Source organism: Emydura macquarii, unplaced genomic scaffold (genome assembly GCF_026122565.2).
Source record: "Emydura macquarii macquarii isolate MOO-44397 ecotype Brisbane River unplaced genomic scaffold, CSIRO-AGI_Emac_v2 contig_1348, whole genome shotgun sequence".
Taxonomy (NCBI): Eukaryota; Metazoa; Chordata; order Testudines; family Chelidae; genus Emydura; species Emydura macquarii.
This window is the reverse complement of record NW_027131485.1, coordinates 9,338,548-9,365,219: the sequence shown is the minus strand read 5'-3', so window position 1 is coordinate 9,365,219 and position 26,672 is coordinate 9,338,548. Positions and strand designations below refer to the sequence as shown.

Genomic DNA, 26,672 nt, shown 5'->3' with positions numbered 1-26,672 from the left:
TGTTTGTACAGCACCTAGCACATGGGGCCCTGCTCACAGCTGAGACCTGAGGTGCTATTTCAATAATAACAACAGTCCCGCTGTCATATGACTGCACCAGAAACATTGGGCACTGCATGGCCAGAGAGATACTGACCCGTTGGCTGGAGTTCAGAGAAAAGCAGGGAGGGGATGGAACTGACACATGAAGAGAGATTATATGTTAGAAATAGCAGTAGCTTGGCTAAGTGGAGTGTGATGGTGAGCCGTGGAAGGGTATCAATGCCAAAGAGAGGGAGGAATTTCCCCCCCCGAATAATGGGCTGGAATTCAGCAATGGCAAATGAAGGCTGAGAAGCGGGAGAATCGCCTGGATGGTGAGTTCTTTGGGGCCGTGGAAGAGGCTTCCAAGGGAAGCGAACACCATCATTCGAGACGTTTACAAACAAACTAGAAAACGCGCTGCCAGGCAGAACCCTGCACTGCCCCCCGGGAGATGGCTGGCAGCAAACAGGAGTCTTCCATCAGCCGCATCTCACTGGTTCACGGTACCCAGGCTGGGGGCAGGGGGCAGGGGACCTACCTCAAGCCCTGCATCCGTGATGGTCGATCTCTTAAGGCTCATGGACTTCACCCCTTTCTTGGACAGGGGGTAGTTGTCAATGAACTCACAAATGTCCAGGTCCGAGACCCCCACCAGGCAGAAGTTGTCAAAGCCCCGGACAGCAAAGCCCTGGAGGTTAACAAACTCCTTCTCACCACTGGGCAGGATGTTGTAGAGCTCTTTGGTGTGTAGCACCGGTGTCAGGCCTACCCAGAACTTGGACTGGTACAGGACCCGCCTCCACACCTTACACACCTGGGCCAGGACGCATTTCTCACAGGCCGAAAAGTACCAGAACAAGCGGTTGAGGATCTTCTCATCCACAGCCAGCTGCCTTTCCATGGGGGAGCCGGGGAGCCTCTCCGGGGAGGGGCACTCATTTGTCGGGGAGGCCTCGCTCGAGTTCAGTCCCACCATGGAGGTGCCAGAAGGGGACGGCACCCCTGCCAGAGCAGACAAGGACAGCGGCGATGCCAGACTGGATATGGGCAGGTCACTATGATTGGATAAGGCTGGGCTGATGATAGCAGGCACGGAAGAAGGCTGGCACAGCCGGTTTTTCACAGCTGGCGTCCCTTTGGTGATGCTGGCAGAGCCTAGTCCATTGGGCTGGGTGGGGATCTTCACCAGTCCATTCCGGGGTAAACATGGGGGCTTGGTGTCACCGTTGCTCTGGTTCGACATCTTCTAAGGTCGCTCTGAAACACAACGGGGAGAGGTTAGGGGGCAGTTCTCCCTCCCAGGTACCTGCCTGGGGACCCACTGGGAGAGGGAGGGGCCTGGCATCTGCATGGAAACCCAGGGTAAAGTTGAGATGCAAGGCCAACTCGGTCTAGAGGGGCTCTAAGAATCTCACCTTTTCCTGCCCCCTCCCTGTGTGTGTTACATCCCCAGAGTCTCCCATTGACTTGCGAACAGAGCCTTAGCGCACTACCTGGGCTGCACATATGGGGCTTCCAGCCAGGACGGCAGGGCTGCCTAATGGGCAGGTGGAATATTAATGCTCCAGCACTGCAATGACCTGGCTGAAACTCTCCGTTAAAAAAAAGGCCTGTGCAACTGATGCCCCAGGAAGATGATTTTGCAGGTAAAGCTATGTCTGAGGGCCAGGAATTCAGGGCCTGTCCTGCCCTGAGTCACACACTGGGCAGCCTATCTTAGCTTTGCTATAGCACCCGTCTCAGTGCCCTCTAAGCACTGATTTGAATTTCATTGGGGTGGCAGAGGGTGCAGATCAGGGCAACACATGAGCTCACATATCAAAGAGTGATAGAGATCAACAGCTAGCCCCCCGCAGCTGAGAGAACAGTGTGGTCTAGAGGTCCGAGCACATCCCTGGAACCAGGGAGGTCCAATCCAGACACTTTCAATGTTGTCTTGAGCAAGTCACCTCTCTGCCTCAGTTTCCCCAGCTATAAAACTGAGATAACTATAATGTCCCACTTCACAGGGAGGGGATGTACAGGGGGTGACTAAAAAATTGCCATACTTGTCACTCTGACGCTGGCCCTCTTTCACAGTAATTAACAAACAAGCACGTTTCATTTTCACAGCACTTATAAGCATTCATGAATTAAGACTCACAATTAAGACCCACCCAGACAGGTACAGGAGTATTATCCCCATCTCCCCGATGGGGAAACTAAGGCAGCAAGCTAGGTGATTTCCACAGGCCCCAGTGCGTCAGGATTAGAACTCAGGTGTTCTTAGACGTGTGCTCGACATCTGGGGCAAACTAAGTTCAAACGAGCTCTGACAATTGACACCAGGTCAGTATCCGCCCCACAGCGCCAGACCCCTACCGTTCTAGCTGCCCTACATCAAAGAATGCTGAGTTCCTATAAGTGGTCAGCTGCCCTCTAACCCCCTCAAAGATAGGTGGCTCCAAGATCCACTGTAGAAAGGAATTGCTAAGATTAGAGGGTTGCGGGGGCGCTGACCCTAGGTAACACCGTTGCTCGTTGCAGGAGGCCCCTCTGTCACGGAGGAACCTTTTCTTTCTGTCCCTTCCCAGCGTCGTCATTCGCTGGCCTGACCGTCAGCCCTACGACACTGGCCTGAAGGAGCCACAGCGTTACAGCTAAAGGAATTGGGATTCCATGCCTGTAACTGAACGGTGTGCGGATCCCCTGTGAGGAAAAACGAGGCCTTGTTCTATTTCCACAGCTAAGTGGGGCTCGGGGGTGGGAATGGGACAATCGGTTGAGCAGTCTGACTTTCAAACCGCAGCAATCCTGGGACTCGGGGCAAGCCAGCCTTCTCTTCTGGTGGCAAATGTTTATCCCGGCATCTGCCATTAGAGGCCACCATTCTCCGCAGTATATGAGCAGACCCGTGCAATTCAAAAAGCAAGGATGGGCCAGTAACAGGGATCTCTAAATCTGATGTGTGTCTGGTGCAGTGGGGGAAAGAAGTGGGGTGTGGCGCGCTGAAAAGCCTCTCCCTCACCCCTCTCCCCCAGTGCTTATATGGCCCTCGTCTCTGTCATATCTGGGACCTGCCCACTGAAAACGCAGGAGCCGACTCTTTCTGTTGCCGGCAAAAGCCGTGATATTGAAAAGAACGCTTGCCAGGCCATCCTCAACTCACCTCGCTGAGCCCCCATGCCCAAGTGGTGCAGGTCACTCTGCCCCAGCACCTCCAAGGCACAACAGCGCGTAAAGGCTGGGGGGAAAGGGGGACACCTCTGCCACTCTCATGCTACCTCAGTGAGACCACTCAAGGAGGGAACTCAGGTGGAATCTGGCCTAACATCAAACAGTCTTAACTTCAACCTCCTGCCTCTTGTCCCATCAGGGGAAGACAGCCCGCTAAATCCCTTTCAATAGCCGTCAGAGGGCAAAGCAGCAGAATCTTCCATTGCCGTGAACATGGCCCCTCATCCACTTGGCTTACAATGAGGGTTAGAAGGCGCACCGCTGTCCCTTTGTTCTTCATTTGTACAGTGCAGTACACGGCTGGGATCTCTCCCCTATGCACTACTGTAATACACACAACGAATAGCCGTACTCTGCAGATTTCATTCGTGGTGCTAAATAAACCTGTAGAAGAATACCAATGAAAGGGTCAGCACAGGTTGATGCTCAGGGGGTTGTGGGATGGGCTGTTTAGCTTGTTCATACATATATGGTCTGACCCTGCTACCACTGGAGCCATGGGCAGAATTCCCCCAGGGTCTGATTCATCTACACCAGTGTGCAATCAGTAGGTGTAAAACATTAGGGGTGAAATCCTGGTGTCTTGAATGCAATAGGAGCTTTGTCATTGGTTTAATGGGCCTGGGATTTCACCCTCTGTCCTGAATTATCATTTGAACCCAGGCTCTTGGTACCACTCCGGACAGTGACCTTACCGTGGGTGTGAATGGACTTGACCCCACTTTGCCCCTCCACTGCAGTGTCAAGGGGCCTTTGTGTAGACGAGAAGCTGGCCCTACCCTTCTAATCTGATGGCATTTTACACCTACCTTGCAGTGAGGTAAATGCCTGCCCCAGGTGCAGGGCGATGGAGAACTGGGACCATTGACATAAGAACGTTCATAGTAGGAGTAGCCAGGATGAGCTGACCTTGCGAGGTCCCTTCCAGCCCTACAAGTCTATGATTCTCTTCCCATCCAGAACCCCTGTGCCTGTTAAAATGCTTGATGAGTTTCACCCCAGAGCTAGCATTTGCACTCCAGGAGCCTCCTGCAGGACAGGTACTCTGTATGGTCCAGGTGGCCCTTCTCTTTAGGTGAGAATGAAGGACCCCTCTGGGCGATCCCATCCCAAGTAGCCCTCAATTTAGCAAACTCAACTAACCACCAAAAATACTCTGGGGGCAATTTCATGTAAGATTTTACCTGGAAACGAACAACTATTTGAGTAACAAACTGTTGTCACCATGGCGTCCTCCCCGCCCCCTCGCCCAAGCGCTGCAATCCCTATTATGGAGATTTTTAAACAAAATGTCTATTTATTCATTTGTAAAGCACACGGGATGACTGACATGCAGAATAACACTCTGCAAACCTTATAGGCAGCCAACCCCAGGCTCCACTGCAGCTTTTAGCCACCCACTCAATGGGCAGGCACGAGGCATCCGGGGGCGCTAGCCGCACATGCAGCAGCGGTCACTCTCCTACCTCTCAGCAAGGTGCAGTTTGCATGCCTTCCATGCCAGCTGCTACCTACTGGCTGGGGCAGACAGGGAGTCAGGAGTTAGCTCTGCCCTTTGCCTTACCTTGCTGCCCCCCTGGGAGTCCAACTCTGAGAGGAGCACTATATTGCCCCAGGTCCATGTCCCGTTCTCCTGCGACACACACATTCCTACCACTAACGGGGAGGAGGCAGGGGGAGAACAGCATCCAGCCCCCAGTGAGTATAGGGCTTGTCAGAATGGATCAACCCAACGTCCATCTAGTCCAGGAACCTGTCTCTGATAGAGGCCGATCCCAGCTGCCCCCAGGAAGTTGTGAGAAAGCCCTTCACAGATAGCTCTGCATTAACAGGGCCAGAGCGGAATTTCCTTCCTGACCCCAGGCTGTTGGCACTCGGCTGCTGCCCTGAATCATGATGGTTCAAAATCTCTATACATTTTCATCCTGGCTAATCCAACTATGAACAGTCTTATTGCATTCAAGACAGCCAGGATTTCACCCCTAATGATTTACACCTACTGACTGTGCACTGGTGTAGATGAATCAGGCCCTAGGGGAATTCTGCCAAAGTCTCCAGTGGAACGAGGGTCAGACCCCATATGTACAAATGAGCTAAGTAGCTCACCCCACCTACTGTCCTCATGCCCCTTTTTAATTCATTTACCTCCGGCTGGGTTTTGTAGCCAGCAAGGTTACTAGCATGAGCGAACAAGAGTAAGCGACGTTGGCACCACCTTGGTACGCACGCGTCTAGGATTTAAAGCTATTGTAGGTTCTCCCATTCGGGGAGTAGGACCCTTCAATCAGAACTCCAGCTCTGCCCAGCTCGGACTTCCAGAGGAGTGCTGACGCACTGGCATGGGCGTTAGTGAGCCGTGCCGCGGGCTGGGTAGACTAGAGACAGGCCGTTTCTGCTCATGACCGCTTTGTGAAATAAAACAGAGCTTCTCAACATCTTCTTTTGTGAACCGCATCTTAATAGCGAGACTGGCCTGTACGACCTGCTGCTCTCATCGAGCATGGCCCCACCTCCCTTCCCATTCACAGGCACAGCACCTGCCTCCCTTCCCAGCCCCTCCTGATTAGTACAGCTGTATTTGGGAGGCAGCACGGTCCAGGAGATGGAGGTGGTGTCTGGAAGCCAAGATCCTGGCCTGTGGTTTTCAGTCATCACCAGTTTCAACTAGCTCATCCCAAGTAATGTCTGACCAACCTGATTGCCTTCTATGATGAGATGACTGGCTCTATGGATGTGGGGAAAGCGGTGGATGTGATATACCTTGACTTTAGCAAAGCTTTTGAAATGGTCTCCCACAGTATTCTTATCAGCAAGTTAAAGAAGTATGGGTTGGTTGAATGGACTATAAGATGGATAGAAAGCTGGGTAGATCATTGGGCTCAACAGGTAGTGATCAATTGCTCAGTGACTGGATGGCAGCTGGTAACAAGCAGAGTGCCCCAGAGGTTGGTGCTGGGGCCCGTTCTGTTCAACATCTTCATTAATGATCTGAAGGATGGGGTGGATTGCACCCTCAGCAAGTTTGCAGATGATACTAAGCTGGGGGGAGTGGTAGATACACTGGAGGGCAGGGATAGGATTCAGAGTGACCTAGATAAATTGGAGGATTGGTCCAAAATAAATGTGATGAGGTTTAACAAGGACAAGTACAGAGTCCTGCACTTTGGATGGAAGAATCCCATGCATTGCTACAGACTGGGGACTGACTGGCTGGGCAGCAGTTTGTCAGAAAAGGACCTGGAAATTACAGTGGACAAGAAGCTGGATATGAGTCAACAGTGAGCCCTCATTGCCAAGAAGGCTAATAGCATATTGGGCTGCATTAGTAGGATCATTGCCAGCAGATCAAGGGAAGAGATTATTCCCCTCTATTCAGCATTGGTGAGGCCACATTTGGAGTACTGTGTGCAGGTTTGGGCCCCCCTTTACAGAAGGAATGTAGAGAAACTGGAGAGAGTCCAGAAGAGGGCAACAAAAATGATTAGGGGGCTGGAGCACATGACTTATGAGGAGAGGCTGAGGGAACTTGGCTTGTTTAGTTTGCAAAAGAGAAGTGTGAGGGGGGATTTGATAGCAGCCTTCAACTACCTGAAACAGGGCTCCAGGGAAGATGGAGCTAGGCTGTTCTCAGTGGTGGCAGATGACAGAACTAGGAGCAATGGTCTCTAGTTGCAGTGGGGAAGATCTAGGTTAGATATTAGGAAAAAAATGTTCACTAGGTGGGTGGTGAAGCATTAGAATGGGTTACCTAGGGAGGTGGTGGAATCTCCATCCTTCTAGGTTTTTAAGGCCCAGCTTGACAAAGCCCTGGCTGGGATGATTTCGTTGGTGTTGGTCCTGCTTTGAGCCAGGGGTTGGACTAGATACCTCCTGAGGTCCCTTTCAGTCCTAATCTTCTATGATTCTATGATCTTTTGGTTATCACTGATCCATTCTCTAATGCGTGTGACCAGATAGCAAGTGTGAAAAATCAGGACAGGGGTGTTTGGTAATAGGAGCCTATATAAGAAAAAGCCCCGAAGATCGGGATGGTCCCTATAACATTGGGACATCTGGTCACCCTACTCTAAACAGGTGGAAGAATTTTTTTTGAAAGCAAATACCGCTTTAGCGCCAGCAAAAATCTTAGTGGAACGTTGACTCCCCGCTAGGGTAGAGTCAGATAGAGGAACATGTTTTACTGGGCAAGTGTTCCAAAAATGCTTACAGTTGTTGGGAATGCAACAAAAATTGCCTATTCCATATAGGCCTCAGTCATCAGGGCTGGCAGAATGAACAAACTGCACCATCAAACTAATGCTGCAGAAACTGGCAGATGCCAATGGACACCATTGGGATACCCTGATTCCACTCATTTTAATGGAGCTGCCTCCACAGACCGTAAGCTCTTTGAGGGGATGCCTGGGTGAAATATGCGAATGCCAGATCATCTTTTATGGCACACCAGTGGCACACAGCTAGAGGGCATTAAACTAGAAACTTATCTGCCAGCATTACAAAATCATTTGAATCAGATTCACTTACAGCTAGCTGTCAAACTGGGAAAATCCAAACGGAAGGCAAAAGCCCGTTTTGATAAAAGCCAAAGAGAGAATGCTTGGGAAATTAGAGATCAGGTTATGCGCCTATCATATGCTGTACCTGAACACAATTTATGCAACCGATGGACTTGGCCACAGTTTATTGTGGAGAGAGTCAGTACCTCTAAATACAAAATAAGAATTTCAGATGGGAGCAGAAACATAGATAAGTTCTATCATGCTAATCAATTAACGTTGTACCAGAAAAGAGAGATTTGTCCACAAACAGAGGAACCAGAGACATTGATTGCAAAAGAGGAAGTGGAGAGCCAGCCCAGTAACAGGAAAAGAAAAAAGTGCTGGGCATAACAACACTGATCCTGTACTTCTGCTTGAATGTTGCCTTTCAAACTAAGTCACAGACTGTTTTGGTGCCACAAGAGACATAGATCATTGTAGTAAATCAGGATGTTTTGTTGGGACTGGACTCAGACTTGCTTATTGAATCATATGTCAGGTCTGTACAGATTGAGATTACATCTAGTATTGAAGGATGAGCAAAAAGTTGTATTGCAGAAGGATTTTCCACTGGAGCTCCAGACACATGGAGGAAGGTATGTGCATTATTTTCAAAAAGAAGTTGGCAATCAAATACATCTTCCAACTACTCATAATAAATTTTATCAAAACATTAAAGGAGCAGTAGGGAAACCAACTATTCTTGCATATGACATAGAAGAAAATGAATGAATGCCTTTTGTGGATTGGAAAAAGATCTCTCCCTTACTGGAGGAATCTAGCAGGGGGAGGATGTAAAACATACAGTATATTACAGGTGAAGTTCACTCTTTACCAGTAAGAGATAGAATTCCAAATGGATCATGGAGAAACATAACCAAGCGTCAAAGCTCAGTAAGAAATGGAGCAATGACCATATATAACCTAAATTATGAAGATCAAGGAGAATATGAAGCCTGGATCCAAATTAGTTTTTTGGATAGAACAAAAGCTATTAATAAATATTTCAAAGTAGTGGTACAGGCAGTAATAGTGGAAAGAGACCTTGATTCACAGAATTCAGTGGAATGTCCAGATCTGCAAGAAGGTGCTGTTAGTGGTCTCACAGCTACATCTATATCAGGGGTATTAATTAACCAAGCGCAATTTATGCATATCCCTGTTGTGTTAAATTTATCTAATCAGCAAATGAGTGAATTCAGTTATTGTAGAGATACTACAGTTGTATCTTTCATTTCAGTACTACTCGTGGATAAGATTACTGCTTATCAACAAGAAGTACAGGATATTGCTATCTTGGGTCTTGAGATTCGAACTAACCTTTATGCTCCTAGAAGAAAATGAAGAATTAGTCCTTTGGGAGTTCTGAACAGTATCATAGGTTTATTTGGCACAGGAATGTCAATTTAGAATAAAGTTGATGTTAACCGAATCAAAAAGCATATCAATTATGTAATCCAGGAAGAAACTAATCCAGTAATTGATTCAATGTTAAAAAGGATTTATGGTTTAGCAACTGAAGAACGATTTACAGTGTATAATATGCATGAAATAACCAGATTCTTTAATGAAACTCAAAAGAATATTAATCAATTGATAAAATATAATAATGATAAAGACAAAAATCACCATCTTGGGAAAGAAATTATTTGTTCAGCATATGGGGAATATATAATAAATACCATTGAGAATACCTTGCAATTCTCAGAACTGAATTGCAGAATTCCAGAATTGGTACCAGAATTGATCAAAGATCAGCAAATTTTGAATTAGTATCGTCTACAGTGTATTAAAAAGTATGAAGGGGAAAAGGTTAAGTGCCAAATGGAATGTAAAAAAAAAATCATTTGGTGCAATTAGAAACCTGGGATCTGTGACAACACATCCAAATCATGGCACATGTTATTTAAGAAAACCCTATGACATGTCAATATCCTTGTATGCTTCGTTCACATTATCATTACTTGTGTTTGATCCAAATAAGGATGTATTTGATCAATTGGCTACTGTGTAGTCCATAGACCACCTAGAAGATGACATCTATAGGGAACAGATGCAAGTACCTCCGCTAGTGGAGAATCATCACAATGCCCAAACATGAAGACTCCACAGATGGCTTGTTGCTCTCAAAAGGGGGCATCAATGGATTTGTAGGTGTGATGTGTTTGCAGTAATAACTCCAGTATGTGGCCAACTGGAAAGGTACAAACGGGATCTTCTGGCAGTGAATGCAACACAAATCTCAAGCCCAGTACAACTAATCAAATGAAGATCTCCTAAAGAACAGATAGCCTATGCTGGAGCAGCACAGTACAGGTTAATAACCAATCATACAGAATTTTATTATGGTTAACATAGATGTGTGGTCACAATTCTGAATTTTGGTTTTAAACCCCAAGTATCTACAATTACTGGGCACACAACAATATCTCTGATGTCTATTTTTGAAAATGAAACTGTTATTCTTAGCAACCCTGGTTATCAGTATCTGAGAAAACAAAGATCTTCAGTGTTTCATGCATATATACCACCCTTAACCTTACAGCTACAACAATAGTTAGACCGAAAGGATTCTCATTTAATTGAAATTAGTAATGACATGAATAAGACGAATCAAACAATATCTGAAAATTTGGATAGTAGTAGCTCACAAGACAGTACCCCTTGAGAAATGGAAACGGATGGATTGTTGACCAATGTATCCCTACTATGTGTACCATCCTTATCATATGTTTCATGAGAGGAAGACTTAGACCCATACGTACGGAAAGGGTTAAAGCCCTGCCTCATATAATGCAGCCTATTTCCTTTCCCTTGTTGTCATCTGTCACTTCACCAGCAACGACTACAACTAATGATGAAATATACGAACATGTATATGAAGATGTGCAAACTTATGAAGACATTGCATCATAAACCCATATCAAGTTCCACAAGATCCATGTGAATATAACTATGTACCACCGAGCAGAGGAATAATAGACCATAGAATCATAGAATCACAGAAGATTAAGGTTGGAAGGGACCTCAGGAGGTCATCTAGTCCAACCCCTGTTCAAAGCAGGACCAATACCAACTAAACCATCCCAGCCAGGACTTTGTCAAGCTGCACCGTAAAAACCTTTAAGGATGGAGATTCCACCACCTCCCTAGGTAACCCATTCCAGTGCTTCACCACCCTCACAGTGGAAAAGTTTTTCCTAATATTCAACCGAGACCTCCCCCACTGCAACTTGAGACCGTTGCTCCTAGTTCTAGCATCTGCCACCACTGAGAACAGCCTAGCTCCATCCTCCCTGGAACCCCCCTTTCAGGTAGTTGAGGTTGCTATCAAAGCCCCCCTCACTCTTCTCTTCTGCAGACTAAACAAACCTAGTTCCCTCAGCCTCTCCTCATAAGTCATGTGCTCCAGCCTCTAATCATTTTCATTGCCCTCTTCTGGACTCTTTCCAATTTCTCCATATCTTTCCTGTAGCGGGGGGCCCAAAACTGGACACAATTCTCCAGATATGGCCTCACCAGTGCAGAATAGAGGGGAATAATCACTTCCCTCCATCTGCTGGCAATGCTCCTACTAATGCAACCCAATATGCCGTTAGCCTTCTTGGCAATAAGGGCACACAGTTGAGTGATATCCAGCGTCTTGTCCACCATAACCATATGGTCCTTTTCTGCAGAGCTGCTGCCTAGCCTGTCAATCCCCAGTCTGTAGCAGTGCCTGGGATTCTTCCGTCCTAAGTGCAGAACTCTGCACTTGTCCTTGTTGAACCTCATCAGATTTCTTTTGGCCCAATTCTCTAGTTTGTCTGTGTCACTCTGTATCCTAGTCCTGCCTCCAGCGTATCGGCCACTCCCCCCAGTTTAGTGTCATCTGCAAACTTGCAGAAGGTGCAATCCGCCCCACCGTCCAGATAATTAACAAAGATGTTGAACAAAACCAAACTCTGGGCACTCCGCTTGTAACCCGCTGCCAACTAGATGTCGAGCCATTGATCACTACCCGTTGGGCCCAATGATCTAGCCAGCTTTCTATCCATCTTATAGTCCAGTCATCCCATACTTCTTTAACTTGCTGATAAGAATACTATGGGAGATTGGCACTATATTTGCCTTTTTCCAATCATCTGGGACCTCCCCCAATTGCCACAAGTTTTCAAAGATAATGGCCAATGGCTCTGCAATCACATCAGCCAACTCCCTCAGCACTCTTGGGTGCATTGCATCCAGCCCTATGGACTTGTGCATATTCAGACTTTCTCAATAGTCCTGAACCTGTTCTTTCACCACTGAGGGCTGCTCACCTCCTCCCCATAGTGTGCTGCCCAGTGCAGTAGTCTGGGAGCTGACCTCATCTGTGAAGATGGAGGCAAAAAGGCATTGAGTACTTCAGCTTTTTCCACATCACCTGTCACTAGGTTGCCTCCCCGCAATTTGTAAGAGGCCCACCCTTTCCCTGACCATCTTCTTGTTGCTAACATACCTGTAGAAACCTTTCTTGTTACGCTTCATGTCCCTTGCTAGCTGCAACTCCAATTGTGCTTTGGCCTTCCTTATTTCATTCCTGCATGCTCGAGCAATATTTTTATACTCCTCGTTGGTCATCTGACCAAGCTGCACTGTTCAAAATCACCGAAGACTTCTTTGTTAAGCCAGGCTGGTCGCCTGCCATATTTGCTCTTCTTTCTACACATCAGGATGGTTTGTTCCTGCACCCTCAATAAGGTTTATTTAAAATACAGTCAGCTCTCTTGGACTCCTTTCCCCCCATGTTAGTCTCCCAGGGGATCCTGCGATCAGCTCCCTGAGGTAGTCAAAGTCTGCTTTTCTGAAGTCCAGGATCTGTATTCTGCTGTTCTCCTTTCTTCTTTTTTCAGGATCTACCACTTGAAATGATCCTTAGAGGAAGAACTAATCCCCAAGAAGTATAAAATAATGAAGTACACATAGAGAAAAGTACCTATAAATTTTAGGCATAGATTTAAGTTACATACACATTTTGAATATTATACCACTTATGTTTGCTGTGTATTATTTTAATTATTGCTGTATACTTTACTTACTGCCCGTGACGCCAGTGGCGCATAGGGCAGCAACAAAGTCCTTCCACTTCTGCCGGTTGCGGGCCAGAGTGCCTATTGTTCCCCAGGTGTAGTGATGGTCTTTTAATTCTTGTTCTACCGTTCGGCGCCAGGTTATCTTTGGTCTTCCTCTCTTTCTCTTTCCATCTGGTTTCCAGTGGAGTGCAATTTTGATAATGGATCCGTCCTCTCTTCGTAGCACATGACCTATCCATCGCCAGCGTCTTTTCATAATTATAGTGGCCATGTCTTCTTGTTTACACTGAGACAATAGATCTTCGTTGGAAATTTTATTTGGCCAAAATATCCTAATTATTCTTCTGAGATTCTTGGTATGGAATATGGACAGCTTAGTAAGATCCCGTTGTGTCATGCACCAGCATTCTGCTCCGTAGAGAAGCACTGAGAGAACACAGCTGTTGTATAGTTTCAGCTTGGTGTGCACGCTGTACTTCGAGGATTTCCAGATGTTGTTCATGCTGATGAAGGCATTCCGTGCTTTACTCAGTCTATTCTGAATGTCTTGCTTACCTCCGCCATCTGGGGTGATGATGCTACCCAAGTATACAAATCTGTCAGTAAAGGGAAGATCGTTGTTATTGATCTTGATGGGGATTTGTGTTGTGATGTTCAAGGTCATGACTTCTGACTTCTTCTGGCTTATCTTAAGGCCAACTTGTGAACTGTACTGGTTTAATTTATCTGTTTTATCTTGCATATGCCGATGAGTGTGAGAAAGAAGTGCCAAGTCATCGGCAAAATCCAGATCTTCAAGTGTGGAGAAGAGCGTCCATCTGATGCCGGTATGCCCCTCCTCAGTTGTGCGTCGCATCACCCAGTCAATAACAAGATTGAAGAGCAGTGGCGACATTACGCAGCCTTGACGGACTCCGGTCTTAACTTCAAACCATATGTCGCTTCCTCCAACACAGCAACTGTAGTTTTTGTAGAAGCTCCTAATGAGCTCCACCATGTGATGCGGTATTCCATAGGCCCTCAGAATCTGCCATAATCTGTCTCTATCTACACTATCGAAGGCCTTTTCAAAGTCTACAAAGTTCACATGGAGTTGTCGTTGCCATTCTGCACTCTGTTCTATGATGTTACGCAGAGCAAAAATCTGTTCTGTACAACTCCTACCTTTTCTGAAACCTGCCTGCTCCTTTCTCAACGTTTCATTAACTGCTGTTGATAATCTATCTATGATGACTTTGGCGAGAATCTTGCTGGGTATTGACAGAAGGGTGATTCCACGCCAGTTATTGCAATCACTGAGTGTACCCTTCTTTGGGAACTTGATGATCACCCCTTTGGTCCAATCCTCCGGTACGCAGGCTTCTGTCCAAACTGTTCTGAAAAGTGGTTCCAGTATTCCAGCTGCTGTCTCTGGGTCTATTTTGAAAAGTTCTGCATTCAAGTTATCCTTTCCTGGGGCTTTGTTGTTCTTCAGTTTCTTAATTGCTGATATAATTTCTTCTTTGGTAGGTGGATCGATGTTGATATCTAAATCTGTCTCCCTTCCTGATATGTTAGCACCTTCTTCCGATGATTCTCTGTTGAGTATTTCTTTAAAATGTTCAGCCCAGCGTGCGTCTTGTTCCGCTTGTGTTGTGAGGAGTTTTCCTTGCTTGTCCTTGATGGGTGGGCTGACTGTGGAATGGTACTTGCCGCACACTTGCTTAGTAATTCTGTACAATTGTCCTTGTTCTCCTCGAGCTGCAGCACTTTCTGCCTCTTTTGCGAGGTCGTCGACAAAAGCACGGCGGTCAGCGCGCACCATTCTTTTTACTGTCTTATTAGCCTCACTGTAGTGTTGTTTATAGCGTTCTTGTAATCTTGCTGATCGAGTGCTGATCATCTGACTCTTCAGCTTGCGTCTCTCCTCTATAACTTTCCAGGTGTTTGGTTGGATCCATTGCTTAGATTTTCTCTTCTCCCTATAGCCCAAGCATTCTTCAGCACTCTGTTGGTATGCAGTCTTTATATTATTATAGACTGTATTGATGTTACCAGCATTGCTTTCTGTGGCTAGATCCTGCAGCGCTTGAAATCTGTTTTTCACTTGTGTGACAAAACTATGTTTTGTGCGTGAATCCTGTAATTTTTGGATGTCAAATCTTCGTTGTATGTGAGATTTGTTCTGCGCCTTCCGGAGTTTAAGTCGTACCATTGCTGTTACCAGTTGGTGGTCGCTTCCAGCGTCAGCCCCACGTTTCACTCTCACATCCAGCAATGATCTCCTCCACATTCCATTAATGAGCAGGTGGTCTATCTGGTTTTTGTCTCTGTCATTGGGCGAGTACCATGTCAGTTTATGGATGTCACGGTGTGAAAACAACGTGCCTCCAACAACCAGGTTGTTGATGTCACAAAACTCAACCAGTCTTTCTCCATTCTCATTCCTTATCCCACATCCATGTGTTCCCATTACATGCTTATTGTTGGTGTTGTCACTCCCAACTTTTGCATTTAAATCACCCATGATAATCATCACGTCATGTCGAGGTGCTGACTTGACTTCTACCTCTAGCTGTTCATAAAAGAAGTCTTTTACTTCATCATCGCTGTCGTTGGTTGGGCTGTAGCACTGGATAATGGTCATGTTTACATACTTTCCCTTCATTCTCACTTTTATCAATCTGCTGTTGACAGGTTTCCATTCTATCAGACTCTTTTCAATTCCTTTTCTCAAGATGATGGCTACTCCTTCTTCATGCTGATTGTCCTCTCTTCCAGAATATAAAACTGTCTCCCCGGTTGATGTTGTCATTCTGCCAGATCCAGTCCATCTGCTCTCACTAATGCCTAAAATGTGCAGGCTGTAACGACGCATCTCTGCTGTTACTTGCGCCAGCTTACTTATCTGATACATTGTACGAACATTCCAAAATCCTAACCTTGTCTTTGTTTTGGTGTTCAAAACCTCTATCATCCTGTCAGTAGCTCCATTCATACAAGTCCCTTGAGGAGACCCTAGAGGCCCATCACACCTGTTCGTGGAAATTTTCTTTGTTGCTGTTTCCGTAACCCCAAGTGTTTTCTAGGACAGGGTGGTTAGCCCTGTGCCAAACCCCCAACCTGGAGGACCAGGGACCACACTTCGTCTGGTCTCTACCCTTCGACCTGTCTGGCATGGGAGACCCTACCAGGAGCACAAAGCTCCAACCAGCATAGCTCTAGGGGTCATCGAGACACACAAGCCCTCCAACCACAACAAGGTGGTGGTCCATTGATGGAGGGCATTGCTGTATACTGTCATGTAATATGTATGTGACACGGTTCTTATTTTATTATCAAATGTAATACTCACCCTGCCAAAGGGGGAAGATGTAGCCAATGATTTTATGTTATCAATAATTTATTGTGTGATGTTATAATCAACTAACATGTCATGTCATATAGAATCATAGTATGCTCACTAAAGTTAAGTTGTAGGATTATAGAAGTATAACATTGATCAATATTTAGAAGAAATAATTATGTATTAGGTGTCTAAGTAAGGAAGGCTGAAACGCAAGGCCTATATGCTAAGGCCTGGAAGATTTTAGCTTAGCTATTTTAGGCTTTAGAGAGAAGAAATGCTGACATAATTAAATGACTGAAGAATAAACCGATGCCATAAGATTATGGAAAAAGATGTACCAAGGGGTGAATTGTGAGAAAGTAGCCGGAAAATTAATTTTAAATCACAAAAATTGCTTGAGAGGCACATTTGTTTCTAACATTTGCCTTAACCACAGGATACAGGTTGTGGGTCAATGCTAATGAGAATAAAAGGAACTACACCCAACCTATCAAAAATGGGGTAACTCAGGTTTTGGGGATACCAGACCAATAAGGAAAAAGAGGGTTGATATTTTCATGCACATGCACAGAACATCAGTATAGTCAAAAATTATAACAGAGGATGCCCAGACCGTGAAAATTGAGCTTCCTATGGGAAAACTCCAGCAGGAACCATCTGTCTACTGATGATCACTCCAGGAGAGCGCCAGCAGACCCTATCTAGGAGGATGTGAGTAGGACTGTAGGTAGAATTTTTGCATGGATATATTTAGGATTTGTGTATGCTGTGATATTCATAACTGTGCTGGTAATTTTAATAAAACTGATACAAAATATTAGACCTTGTGACTGTCTGTGTTATTTCCCATGGCCTTCATGTATTCCTATGAGCTCCAGATCTAAAACAAGCAGCGGTAACTCTGTACTCAAGACTGTTGCTACTGGAGCCGAGCTCTCAGTGATGTAATACATCATCACTAAATTTACTTGAAATAAAAATAAAAGGTTACAGGAGTGAGATCAGACTCAGTCCCAATGGCTCTGTGAAACAGCGCCATCCACAGGCTGGTGAGCTCCACCCAAGAGGTTTGCAATGGAGCATGGCAGCCCTGTTTCTAGTTTAAAGGTGGGACAGTGATTAGTTAGGTTAACCTGGGCGGCAGAGGATGGATAGCCCAGGGACTGGCCCTATTGCCTGTTTAACAAGTAGCAAGGGCCTAGCAGTCCACAGTGACCTCTTTTAGGGCAAGAAAAGAGCATCAGTTCTAGCTCTGCCTCATTGCCCAGAAAGATGGAAGATGCCGTGCAGGACCTGAAGGGTAGTAGCGAGGTGGGAGAGAGATCACATGCGGAATTTTCAGAAGCACCCAAGTGATTGAGGAGCACACGCCCCACTGTAAAGGCCCTAAATCACTTTGGCACTCTTGAAAATCCTGCCCTAAATTTCAATCTGCCTAGAGACACTATGGTGATGGGGGCAGAAATACCATAGGCTAGACAGAGACAGAACAGGAAAACACATGCCAAAGATGTTTTTGGAGAGTGCTGGGGACAACTTCCTGGTGCAAGTGCTGGAAGAACTCACTAGGAGCCGTGCTCCTCTTGACCTGCTGCTCACAAACAGGGAAGAATTGGTAGGGGAAGTAGAAGTGGGTGGCAACCTGGATAGCAGTGACCATGAGATGGTCAAGTTCAGCATCCTGACAAAAGGAAGAAAGGAGAACAGCAGAATACACATCCTGGACTTCAGAAAAGCCGACTTCAACTCCGTCAGGGAACTGAGGGGCAGGATCCCCTGGGAGACTAATGTGAAGGGGAAAGGAGTCCAAGAGAGCTGGCTGTATTTTAAAGAAACCTTATTGAGGGTGCAGGAACAAACCATCCTGATGTGCAGAGCAAATATGCCAGGCAACAAGCTTGGCTTAACAGAAAAGTCTTCGGTGAGCTTAAACACAAAAAGTAAACTTACGAGAAGCGGAAGGTTGGTCAGATGACTAGGGAGGTGTATAAAGATACTTCCATTCCATGCAGGGGTGGAATCAGGAAGGCCAAAGCACAACTGGAGTTGCAGCTAGCAAGGGATGTGAAAGGGAACAAAGGTTTCTACAGGTATGTTAGCAACAAGACGAAGGTCAGGAAAAGTGTGGGCCGCTTACAGAATGGGGGAGGCAACCTAGTGACAGATGATGTGGAAAAAACTGAAGCACTCAATGCATATTTTTCTTCTTCACAGACAAGATCAGTTCCCAGACTACTGCACTGAGCAGCACAATATGGGGAGGAGGTGAGCAGCCCCCGTGCTGAAAGAACAGGTTCAGGACTATTGAGAAAGTCCAGACATGCACAAGTCCATGGAGCTGGATGCAATGCACCCGAGGGTGCTGAGGGAGTTGGCTGATGTGATTGCAGAGCCATTGGCCATTATCTTTGAAAACTCGTGGCAACTGGGGGAGGTCCCGGATGATTGGAAAAAGGCAAATATAGTGCCAATCTCCCATAGTATTCTTATCAGCAAGTTAAAGAAGTATGAGTTGGATGAATGGACTATAAGATGGATAGAAAGCTGGCTAGATCATTGGGCCCAACGGGTAGTGATCAATGGCTCGACGTCTAGTTGGCAGCGGGTAACAAGCGGAGTGCCCCAGAGTTTGGTTTTGTTCGACATCTTCGTTAATGATCTGGACTGTGGGGCGGATTGCACCCTCAGCAAGTTTGCAGATGACACTAAACTAGGGGGAGTGGCAGATACGCTGAGCGGCAGGGCTAGGATACAGAGTGACTTAGACAAATTGGAGGATTGGGCCAAAAGAAATCTGATGAGGTTCAACAAGGACAAGTGCAGAGTCCTGCACTTAGGATGGAAGAATCCCAGGCATGCTACAGACTGGGGATGGACTGGCTAGGCAGCAGTTCTGCAGAAAAGGACCTGGGGCTTACAGTGGACAAGACGCTGGATATGAGTCAACAGTGTGCCCTTATTGCCAAGATGGCTAACGGCATTTTGGGCTGCATTAGTAGGAGCACTGCCAGCATATCAAGGGACATGATTATTCCCCTCTATTCTGCACTGGTGAGGCCATATCTTGAGTATTGTGTCCAGTTTTGGGCCCCCCACTACAGAAAGGATGTGGACAAATTGGAGAGAGTCCAGAAGAGGGCAACAAAAATGATGAGGGAGCTGGAGCACATGACTTATGAGGTGAGGCTCAGGGAACTGGGTTTGGTTAGTCTGCAGACGAGAATGAGGGGGGATTTGATAGCAGCCTTCAACTACCTGAAGTGGGGTAGCAGGGAGAATGGAGCTGGGCTGTTCTCAGTGGTAATATATGACAGCACTCAGAGCAATAGTCTCTAGTTGCAGCGGTGGAGGTCTAGGCTGGATATTAGGAAAAGCTTTTTCATAAGGAAGGTGGTGAAGCACTGGAATGGGTTACCTAGGGAGGTGGTGGAATCTCCATCCTTAGAGGTTTTTAAGGTGTGGCTTGACAAAGCCCTGGCTGGGATGATTTAGTTGGGGTTGGTCCTGCTTTGTGCAGGGGTTGGACTAGATACCTCCTGAGGTCTCCTCTCGAATCCTAATCGTCTGTGATTCTATGACAGTGCAGCTGGCTTGACAAAGACCAGGTCTATATTCCTATGGACATCCCAGGGGATCTGCGCCAGTTCTTATTCCTGTTTTCAGGTGGATCAATCCTAGGTGGGGGCCTTTATTCACTGTCAAAAAAGGGGCTGTTTAGGGGCTTTTCTTTTCAGAGAGCCATGCAGCCCAGGCAGGATCTGCTACTTGTGGGCTCTCACTCTGTCCCACAGCCAGACCAGAGCCAGGGAGAAGGAAAGAGCTCATCTCCAGAGCCCAGCCTTTGCTCCAGCAGCGAGACCAAAGAGGGACACAGGTCAAAACTGAACCCGCACAAAACCCCACTCCAGTTACTTCGGACCCTGCTCTCATGCAGGGCTTTGCCAACTCTATGGCTGATCCCAGATGGTCACCTTTTGGAAACCTCAACTGATGGTCCCATGACCCTCTTTCTGACTGTCAGTAGTATCCCCCCCATTCAGCACTTCTCTGCATCATCTCAGGGGCCAGGTTAAATACCAAGAGCTCGGTGCCTTGGATGGATGGATGGATATTAAGGCCAGACAGGACCATTCTGATAATCTAGTCTGACCTGTTGCATAGCACAGACCACAGAAACTCTCCCAGTATTTTCTGCATCAAGCCTATAATGTCTGTTTGAGCAGAACTTTTAGAAAGACATCCGGTCTTGGTTTCAAATCTCCAAATGACGGAGAATCCATCATAGCCCTAGATAAGATGTTCCAATGGCCAATTCCCTTCACTCTTAAAAACATCAACCTTATCTCTAGTCCCAATTTGTCTAGCTTCCACATAGAATCATAGAATGGGAGGACTGGAAGGGATCTTGAAAGGTCATCGAGTCCACTCCCTGCACTTATGGCAGAACTAAGTATTACCTAGAGCAGTGAAGGAGATATGTTGAGACATCTAACCACTGAATCTCACTATGCCCTTTTCTGCTAGACCAAAGAACCACCTGCTTTCAGCAACTCCCTGCCTACATAGGTACTTGTGTATGTGGTGACAGAGGGACGAAAGAGAGAGCTGGAGTATGCATGGGAAAGCGAATGAGAGACACACAGCTAGATAGAGCCTGGCGATAGAGAGGCAGCTGATGGAAAGATGAAGACAAAAAGAGCTGTACGTATGGGGCCACATACGCGACGTGTGCGCGCACACATGCATAAAGCAGCGCTTCATGCCAGGCACGAGGCCTGGTCCTGCCTTAGAAAGACCCAGAAGCCTGGAGCACGCTGATGTGAAGTGACGGCAGGCAGGGAAAACAAACCAGGCCAATAAATAGCCCATGTTTCGGAGCACCGCGCTTCTGTCCACCCCCTCCCCCACCCCTGTGATGCATTATTGAAGTGCATTTTCGTCTATAAATATGGCCATGAATAATTGATCGCCTGTCTCAAGCCTCTAAACTGCCTGAGCCTCTGTCTGTCCTGGGGCTCCTCCCTGCCGCAGTGCCACCGGCCGGCTCCCTGTCACATCTGAGCCATCCCCTGTGCGGCAGGCAGCCTCCCGCCTGCACAGAGAGCCTGTATCCCAGGAGACCCACACACTCAGACATGTTGAAAGGAGGCGGGGAGCAGGGAGCGTCTGTCTGGTTTCTGGGCTGCTGCTGCCGCTGGGGAGGTCACGTGCCAGCCCAGATGACTGGCTCCACGGTGCCAGCTGGCTGGGAGAAACATGGCACCACGCACCCAGCAGCGGCTTCGCCTCCCTGCCAGCAAACACAACACCCAGCTGAAGAGCCTTCATTACCCAGTCGCACGCAGCCCGCTGGCAGGGAAACGCCGCATCCTCGGCGCACACGTACGCAGGGCTGTCTGGAGTGGGGTGGCGGGGAATGGTACATGAAAGGGGTGAGTGGCAGGGCCCCACAAGCTTGCCACTGGGAATGTACAGTAGCTCTAACTCCACAGAGCAGTAGCCGAACGGGCCCTGGGATCACAGCAACAAGAGCCATGGCTAGGAGTGAACCTGCTATTTCACTACCGGACGGCCACACAAAGCTCTGCCAGCGCCCCTCAGTCCTGCCCTGAGCCCACCACACCCTGCACTCCTCCTCCAGTGCACTGAATTACCTTGTAGGGGGGTGACAGAGCAGCTGGGACTGCAGTCTGAGCTGCAGAAAGGGCCCGATGCAAAGTCACGTGTGTGAGCGCTCCAGCGAGCTCCCTTTTCCCTTTCTAGGCATCCCGTCTCTCCCAACCAGCCACCCCACTGCCCATGGCTGGCCCCACTTGCCCCTCCGGCTGAGGCACTCCCCCGCCCCCAGGCGACAGGAGACCCCACTCACGCTGGGGGAAGCCAGGTGGCAAAGGAAAGCAACGGGAGACAGATAGTTGCTCTCCACTAGGCTACTGGTGCCTGAGTCAGACTTGGCCAGGGAAGGGGACTGTGGCTGGCGCTCTAGCTGGCAAGGGGAAGGGAAGGGCAGGACCTCACACAGTTGCATAGGCCTACAGTCGCCACCCGCTACCATCAGCACGTGCTGGCCTGGTGACCGCAGCCTTCCAACCAGTCTCAGCATCGGGAGACGCATGAGAGGAGCGAGGGGGACCCTGAGAAGGCCCCAGCTCCTGCCTCGTTCCCTGCCTGAAAACAATCTGCAAACGACCCAGACTTCAGTGGCACAGGGAGAAAGGGGGGGGGTATCAGTGGTACACGAGTCTCAGCCAACCACGTGGACAGATCAGTCTCCAGGAGGGGCACAACTGGGGGCTTCCCAAGACTAACGGCTTCTAAGGAGCAGGGTCTGAGGGGAGGAAGTGGGGGTTGCATGGTGACTCACCCCCCCTCCGGTCCAGGGCAATGACAGACACTATGTGAGTAAGTCAGCCTGCATCTGGCTGGCCTGCTCATTTGGGAACAGCTCACGGGACCTGAGCAGATAAAAGCAGGGAGCTGATCTGTGCGGGAGATGTCCAAGTCCCTAATGGAGGCAGGAATGGCAGAGCCGGCATGCTTCCTATGGGCCATGCTCTACGTTCTCCTGCAGCCTCACAGGGAGTGGGGCGGGCTCCAGGACGCCTCCACCCCACACTCACCTGGGCTTAGCAGGTTGGGGTAAAACAAGGCAGGTTCTGGCCCGACTTCCCTCTGCCAAAGGAACTCCTGATCAGACTGGCTTGCTGCTGTACGGGCTGGCGTCAGGAGAGCAGGTTTCTTTCCCCAGCTCTGCCACTGACCTGCTGGATGACCTTGGAGCTGTCACTTCCCTTCTCTGTGCCTCTGTTTCCCCTCCTGCCCTCGGTCTGTCTTTTCCGTCTAGTGTGTCAGTTCCTTGAGACAGCGAGTCAGGGATGGAACCCAGGATTCCTCACTCCCAGCCCTGTGCTTACGCTGCTGGCTGAGACATTCACCGCTTGTGGGCGCTCACCTCAGCAAGGCCTGCAGCGGCGAGGTTTGCAGACTGGCCTTGTGACCTGCAGCTACCTGAGTGGCTGGCAGTGAGTCACCACAGCCATGTGAGTGGGACAGTCGCCCCCGCACAGACACCAGGCCATAGCTCTTCCAGGGCGTCATGCATCAACTCGCTTCTTCCTAGTGGCAAGATCCATCCCATAACAAAGCGGGTTCCCAGCAAATATCCCTCCCTCCTAGAGCTCAGAGCCCGGACAGAATCTTTCCCAGGATCCTGAACGCCCAGGGTGCGTCCAGTCTCTCACCAGGGCCAGAAGCAGTTCAGGAGCGTAAGTGATCTTCCCACCCAACTGATCATCCACGGGAACCCGTCTTCCCAGCAGACTCAGGGGCCCGCTCCTTCTGCTGCCTTTCTGAGGAGCTTGGGGAGGCCATGGCCTTCTACCTGCCTCTGGCTGGTTCAGTCCCCTTCTCTTCTGCATGGGGAAGGTCTGATGGGCCAAATCCTCCTACGTCCCAAGTTAACATCTCCTGGGGAGCAGGAGGTCTGCCTAGCCCCTCACGCCCCTCTCTTCTGCAGTGGGATCTGAAAACACCCCTCTAGTGCCCCTGCCTTGCACACTGGCCTTTAATGCTCTATGACCAAGATGCCCTAGTAACCCCACTGCTCATGGATGCCTGAACCAACCCGCTCCATCCCTACACAATCGACACAAACCAGCTGTCCTTATGCCCTGTCAGATGGTGGTAGAACCTGCCCATGTGCTCGCTCTGTTCAGGCAGGGTGTCCAGGGTGGTAGCTCATCGTCACAGCAATGCCGCAAGCACAGATGGGCTCAAGCCACATGCTGTGGAGATGGATCTGGCTCAGAACTTTCCTGGAGCCAGGATTTTTCTTAGGACCATCACTGCTGATTTGAAAGAGGAGCAGCCATCAGCCCTGCCAATGATTTAGAACGTCTGGGGGCACCCACAGTGTGCCCAGCCGGAGGGCGTATTGGCAGCTTGCAGGAGCCCTTGGGCTGGCATCCAAAATGCAGTTGAGTGCAGCTGCCCTCATCTTCATTACAGCTGTGGGGGCGGAAGCACCGACAGGTCTTAGCATGCGTGCTTGCTGCCGTCTTGGCCAACCCACCAGACCCAGAAACAAGGACAACCAAGAGCTACAGGTGTGAGCATCTAAAGAGTCAGGCTCGTGGACCTGCACTATATCCCATCCTCTGTGGCTCAGAGCACACCCTACCCAATGCCCTACGCAGGCAAACTTCCTTCTTGATCCAAGATGTCCAGGGCTCAATCAATTCCCACCAGGACCAGCCTTAAATTTCCTGGTGCCTCAAAAGAACAGGTCCTTGTGCCTCCTCTGGGGACAAACAAGACAGAGGACTTCTCACCAGGATTTGCACCATCTGAATGGAAGCTTTAGGCTCCCGCTTCAAAGGGAAGGTGCTAATTAAGCCCTGATACCAGCCAAGAGCTGGAGCTGCAGGGACGTGAAACGCACACGTACATGGGCGCATGAGGCCTCATTCACAGCCCACTGAAGTCAGTGGAAAGATTCCCATCGAGTCCAATGGGCTTCGGATAAGGCACATGGTGACACGTGGGCTATAAATCATGCAGAGCTTAGCTATCCAACAACATCCTGCTACCCCTGGCTGCCTTCTGCCCCAGAGGCTGGCCCTGAACCTGGCTGTGGTTGATCCTTTAATCATCCTCACCTCCCTCAACTTGGTCTCCCCTCTCCTCCCTGGAAGCGCTCGCTGTACCTGCCTCCCGATGCTTCCCCACAGAAACCCTCCCTGCTCTCTCAGCCATTTCCAGCTTGCCCTGGTCCCAGGCCCCCTGGGATTGTGTTCAGGAGAAATCTGCCTGCGGTGCCCTTTGATTACTCAGCAGCAGTCCCCAGCTCACGAGTTAGACTGGCTCTTGCCCAGATATTCTTCATTGGCGAAAGGAGCTCCATGTGCCCTGGGGATGCATGTTCCGTGCTTTCCCAATGGCTCTCTCGCCTTCCCCTCTGTCAGCTGATCTGCATAAGCTTTTAAAGGACTGTGATGCCTCCGTGGCGCCGGCATGGTCTCCTGCAGGGTGGCAGGGCAAATACACCCTGGAGTGTATGAGGGTCACAATTCATCTGACGTGAGAATGTGCATTAAAACCAGCAACTCTGAGCTGTGTAACTGTGGCCTATCATGGCGACCATAAGCATTTCAGATTTAAGATATAACCCAGGGCCAAGCTCCTCAGCTGGTGTAACTGGCGCAGCTCCACCAACACCAGCGGGCCACTGATGGTTCACATCAGCTGAGGCTCTGACACTGTGCTTATAATATGCTTCATTACCATTGGTTTGGCTTTGATCCCGTGCTCACCCGTCAATACCAGCAAACATAAGGCATGCTTGTCCCCTCTTCTGATCTAAGAGGTTGACACCAGAGATGGGACATGCTGGGAAATCCACTGGTGCATCACTCAACTCTTTAGGGCCCCATCCTGCCCGTGGTGCTCAGATTGAGTAGCCCCAGGACCTCACATGAGGAAGGGGGCCACACCAGGCACTTCAGTAGCAAACTCTTTGGGGCAGGGACTGGGTATGTTACTGTGTGTGCTAGAGGAGAACATGTGGCCAGCAGCCACTAGATCAATAATAATCACAACAGCTGGCCACTTGCCCGGGAATCTGTTGCATGCACAATCCTTTTAACTGCGCACTCAGAGCAGGGACACAAACATTTTGCAGCTGCATTGTACCCACGTATCCCCGGAACCCGGGTCTAAAGTCTTGCCAGCCTAGGGAGGCAATGTTGACTAATGGTTAGACTAAGAAACTGGGGGTCAGGAGATCTTAGTCCTAGTCCTACTTCCGCCACTGATTTGACACCTGGCAACTCTCAAACTCTGTGCCTCAGTTGTCCCCCTCTGCAGACGGGGGAAGGACAATGCCTATCTCAACAGGCTGTTGAGAGTTATTGCTTTAAAGTTGATTTCTCCTGCGGATCTGATCAGAGTGACAGCTATGCAGACTGAGATGGCAACAGATTCGTAGCTATAAATACTATCCTCTATGGACACGCTGCAGGTGTTATTGCTCAGAGAAATCCTGGCACTGAACTCAGCACATACTTCCAGTTTTAATATGGTTAATAAAGCTTTATGGCCCAAGCCTGCAGGCCAAACTGGGGGTGTCGCCCATGAAGGGGGTGCACCAAGCCCATCTGCACTGCCTGCACCGCAGGGTTGAGCTCTGCATCCCTCCTAACAGACACACAGGCACACACGGGAGCACAGAACCTCATCTGACCTACAATAGCACAGCACACGCTGAGCACATGAACTCAGCCATGCAGAGCAGGTGCAGCTAGCTGGAGCATGTGTTTCTTTTTATCTCACGTTGCTGGTGCCTTTAAATTCTGCCTCTTGTCTGTGCTCTTGCACAGACTCTTCAGACCCTGCTCTCACTGCAGGTGTCAGTGGGGTTTCCTGAATCAAAGCCCAGGTCCTACATGCCTTTCCCTGAATATAGGAGCTGGGATCAAATCACCGCAGGCCCCCAACCACACTGGGCTTGGCACA

At 48.6% G+C, this 26,672-nt stretch overlaps 1 protein-coding gene across 1 annotated transcript in view; it reads right to left on the bottom strand.

Annotated features, from left to right (window-relative positions):
* The window catches only part of FBXL16 (F-box and leucine rich repeat protein 16), a 94,248-nt gene that overhangs the window by 12,725 nt on the left and 54,851 nt on the right, over positions 1 to 26,672 (bottom strand). The window contains exon 4 of the mRNA XM_067551092.1: positions 563 to 1,281. Within this exon, the coding sequence (XP_067407193.1) occupies positions 563 to 1,267 (705 nt within the window). The 5' untranslated portion in view covers positions 1,268 to 1,281. The remainder of the gene's footprint in view (positions 1 to 562; positions 1,282 to 26,672) is intronic.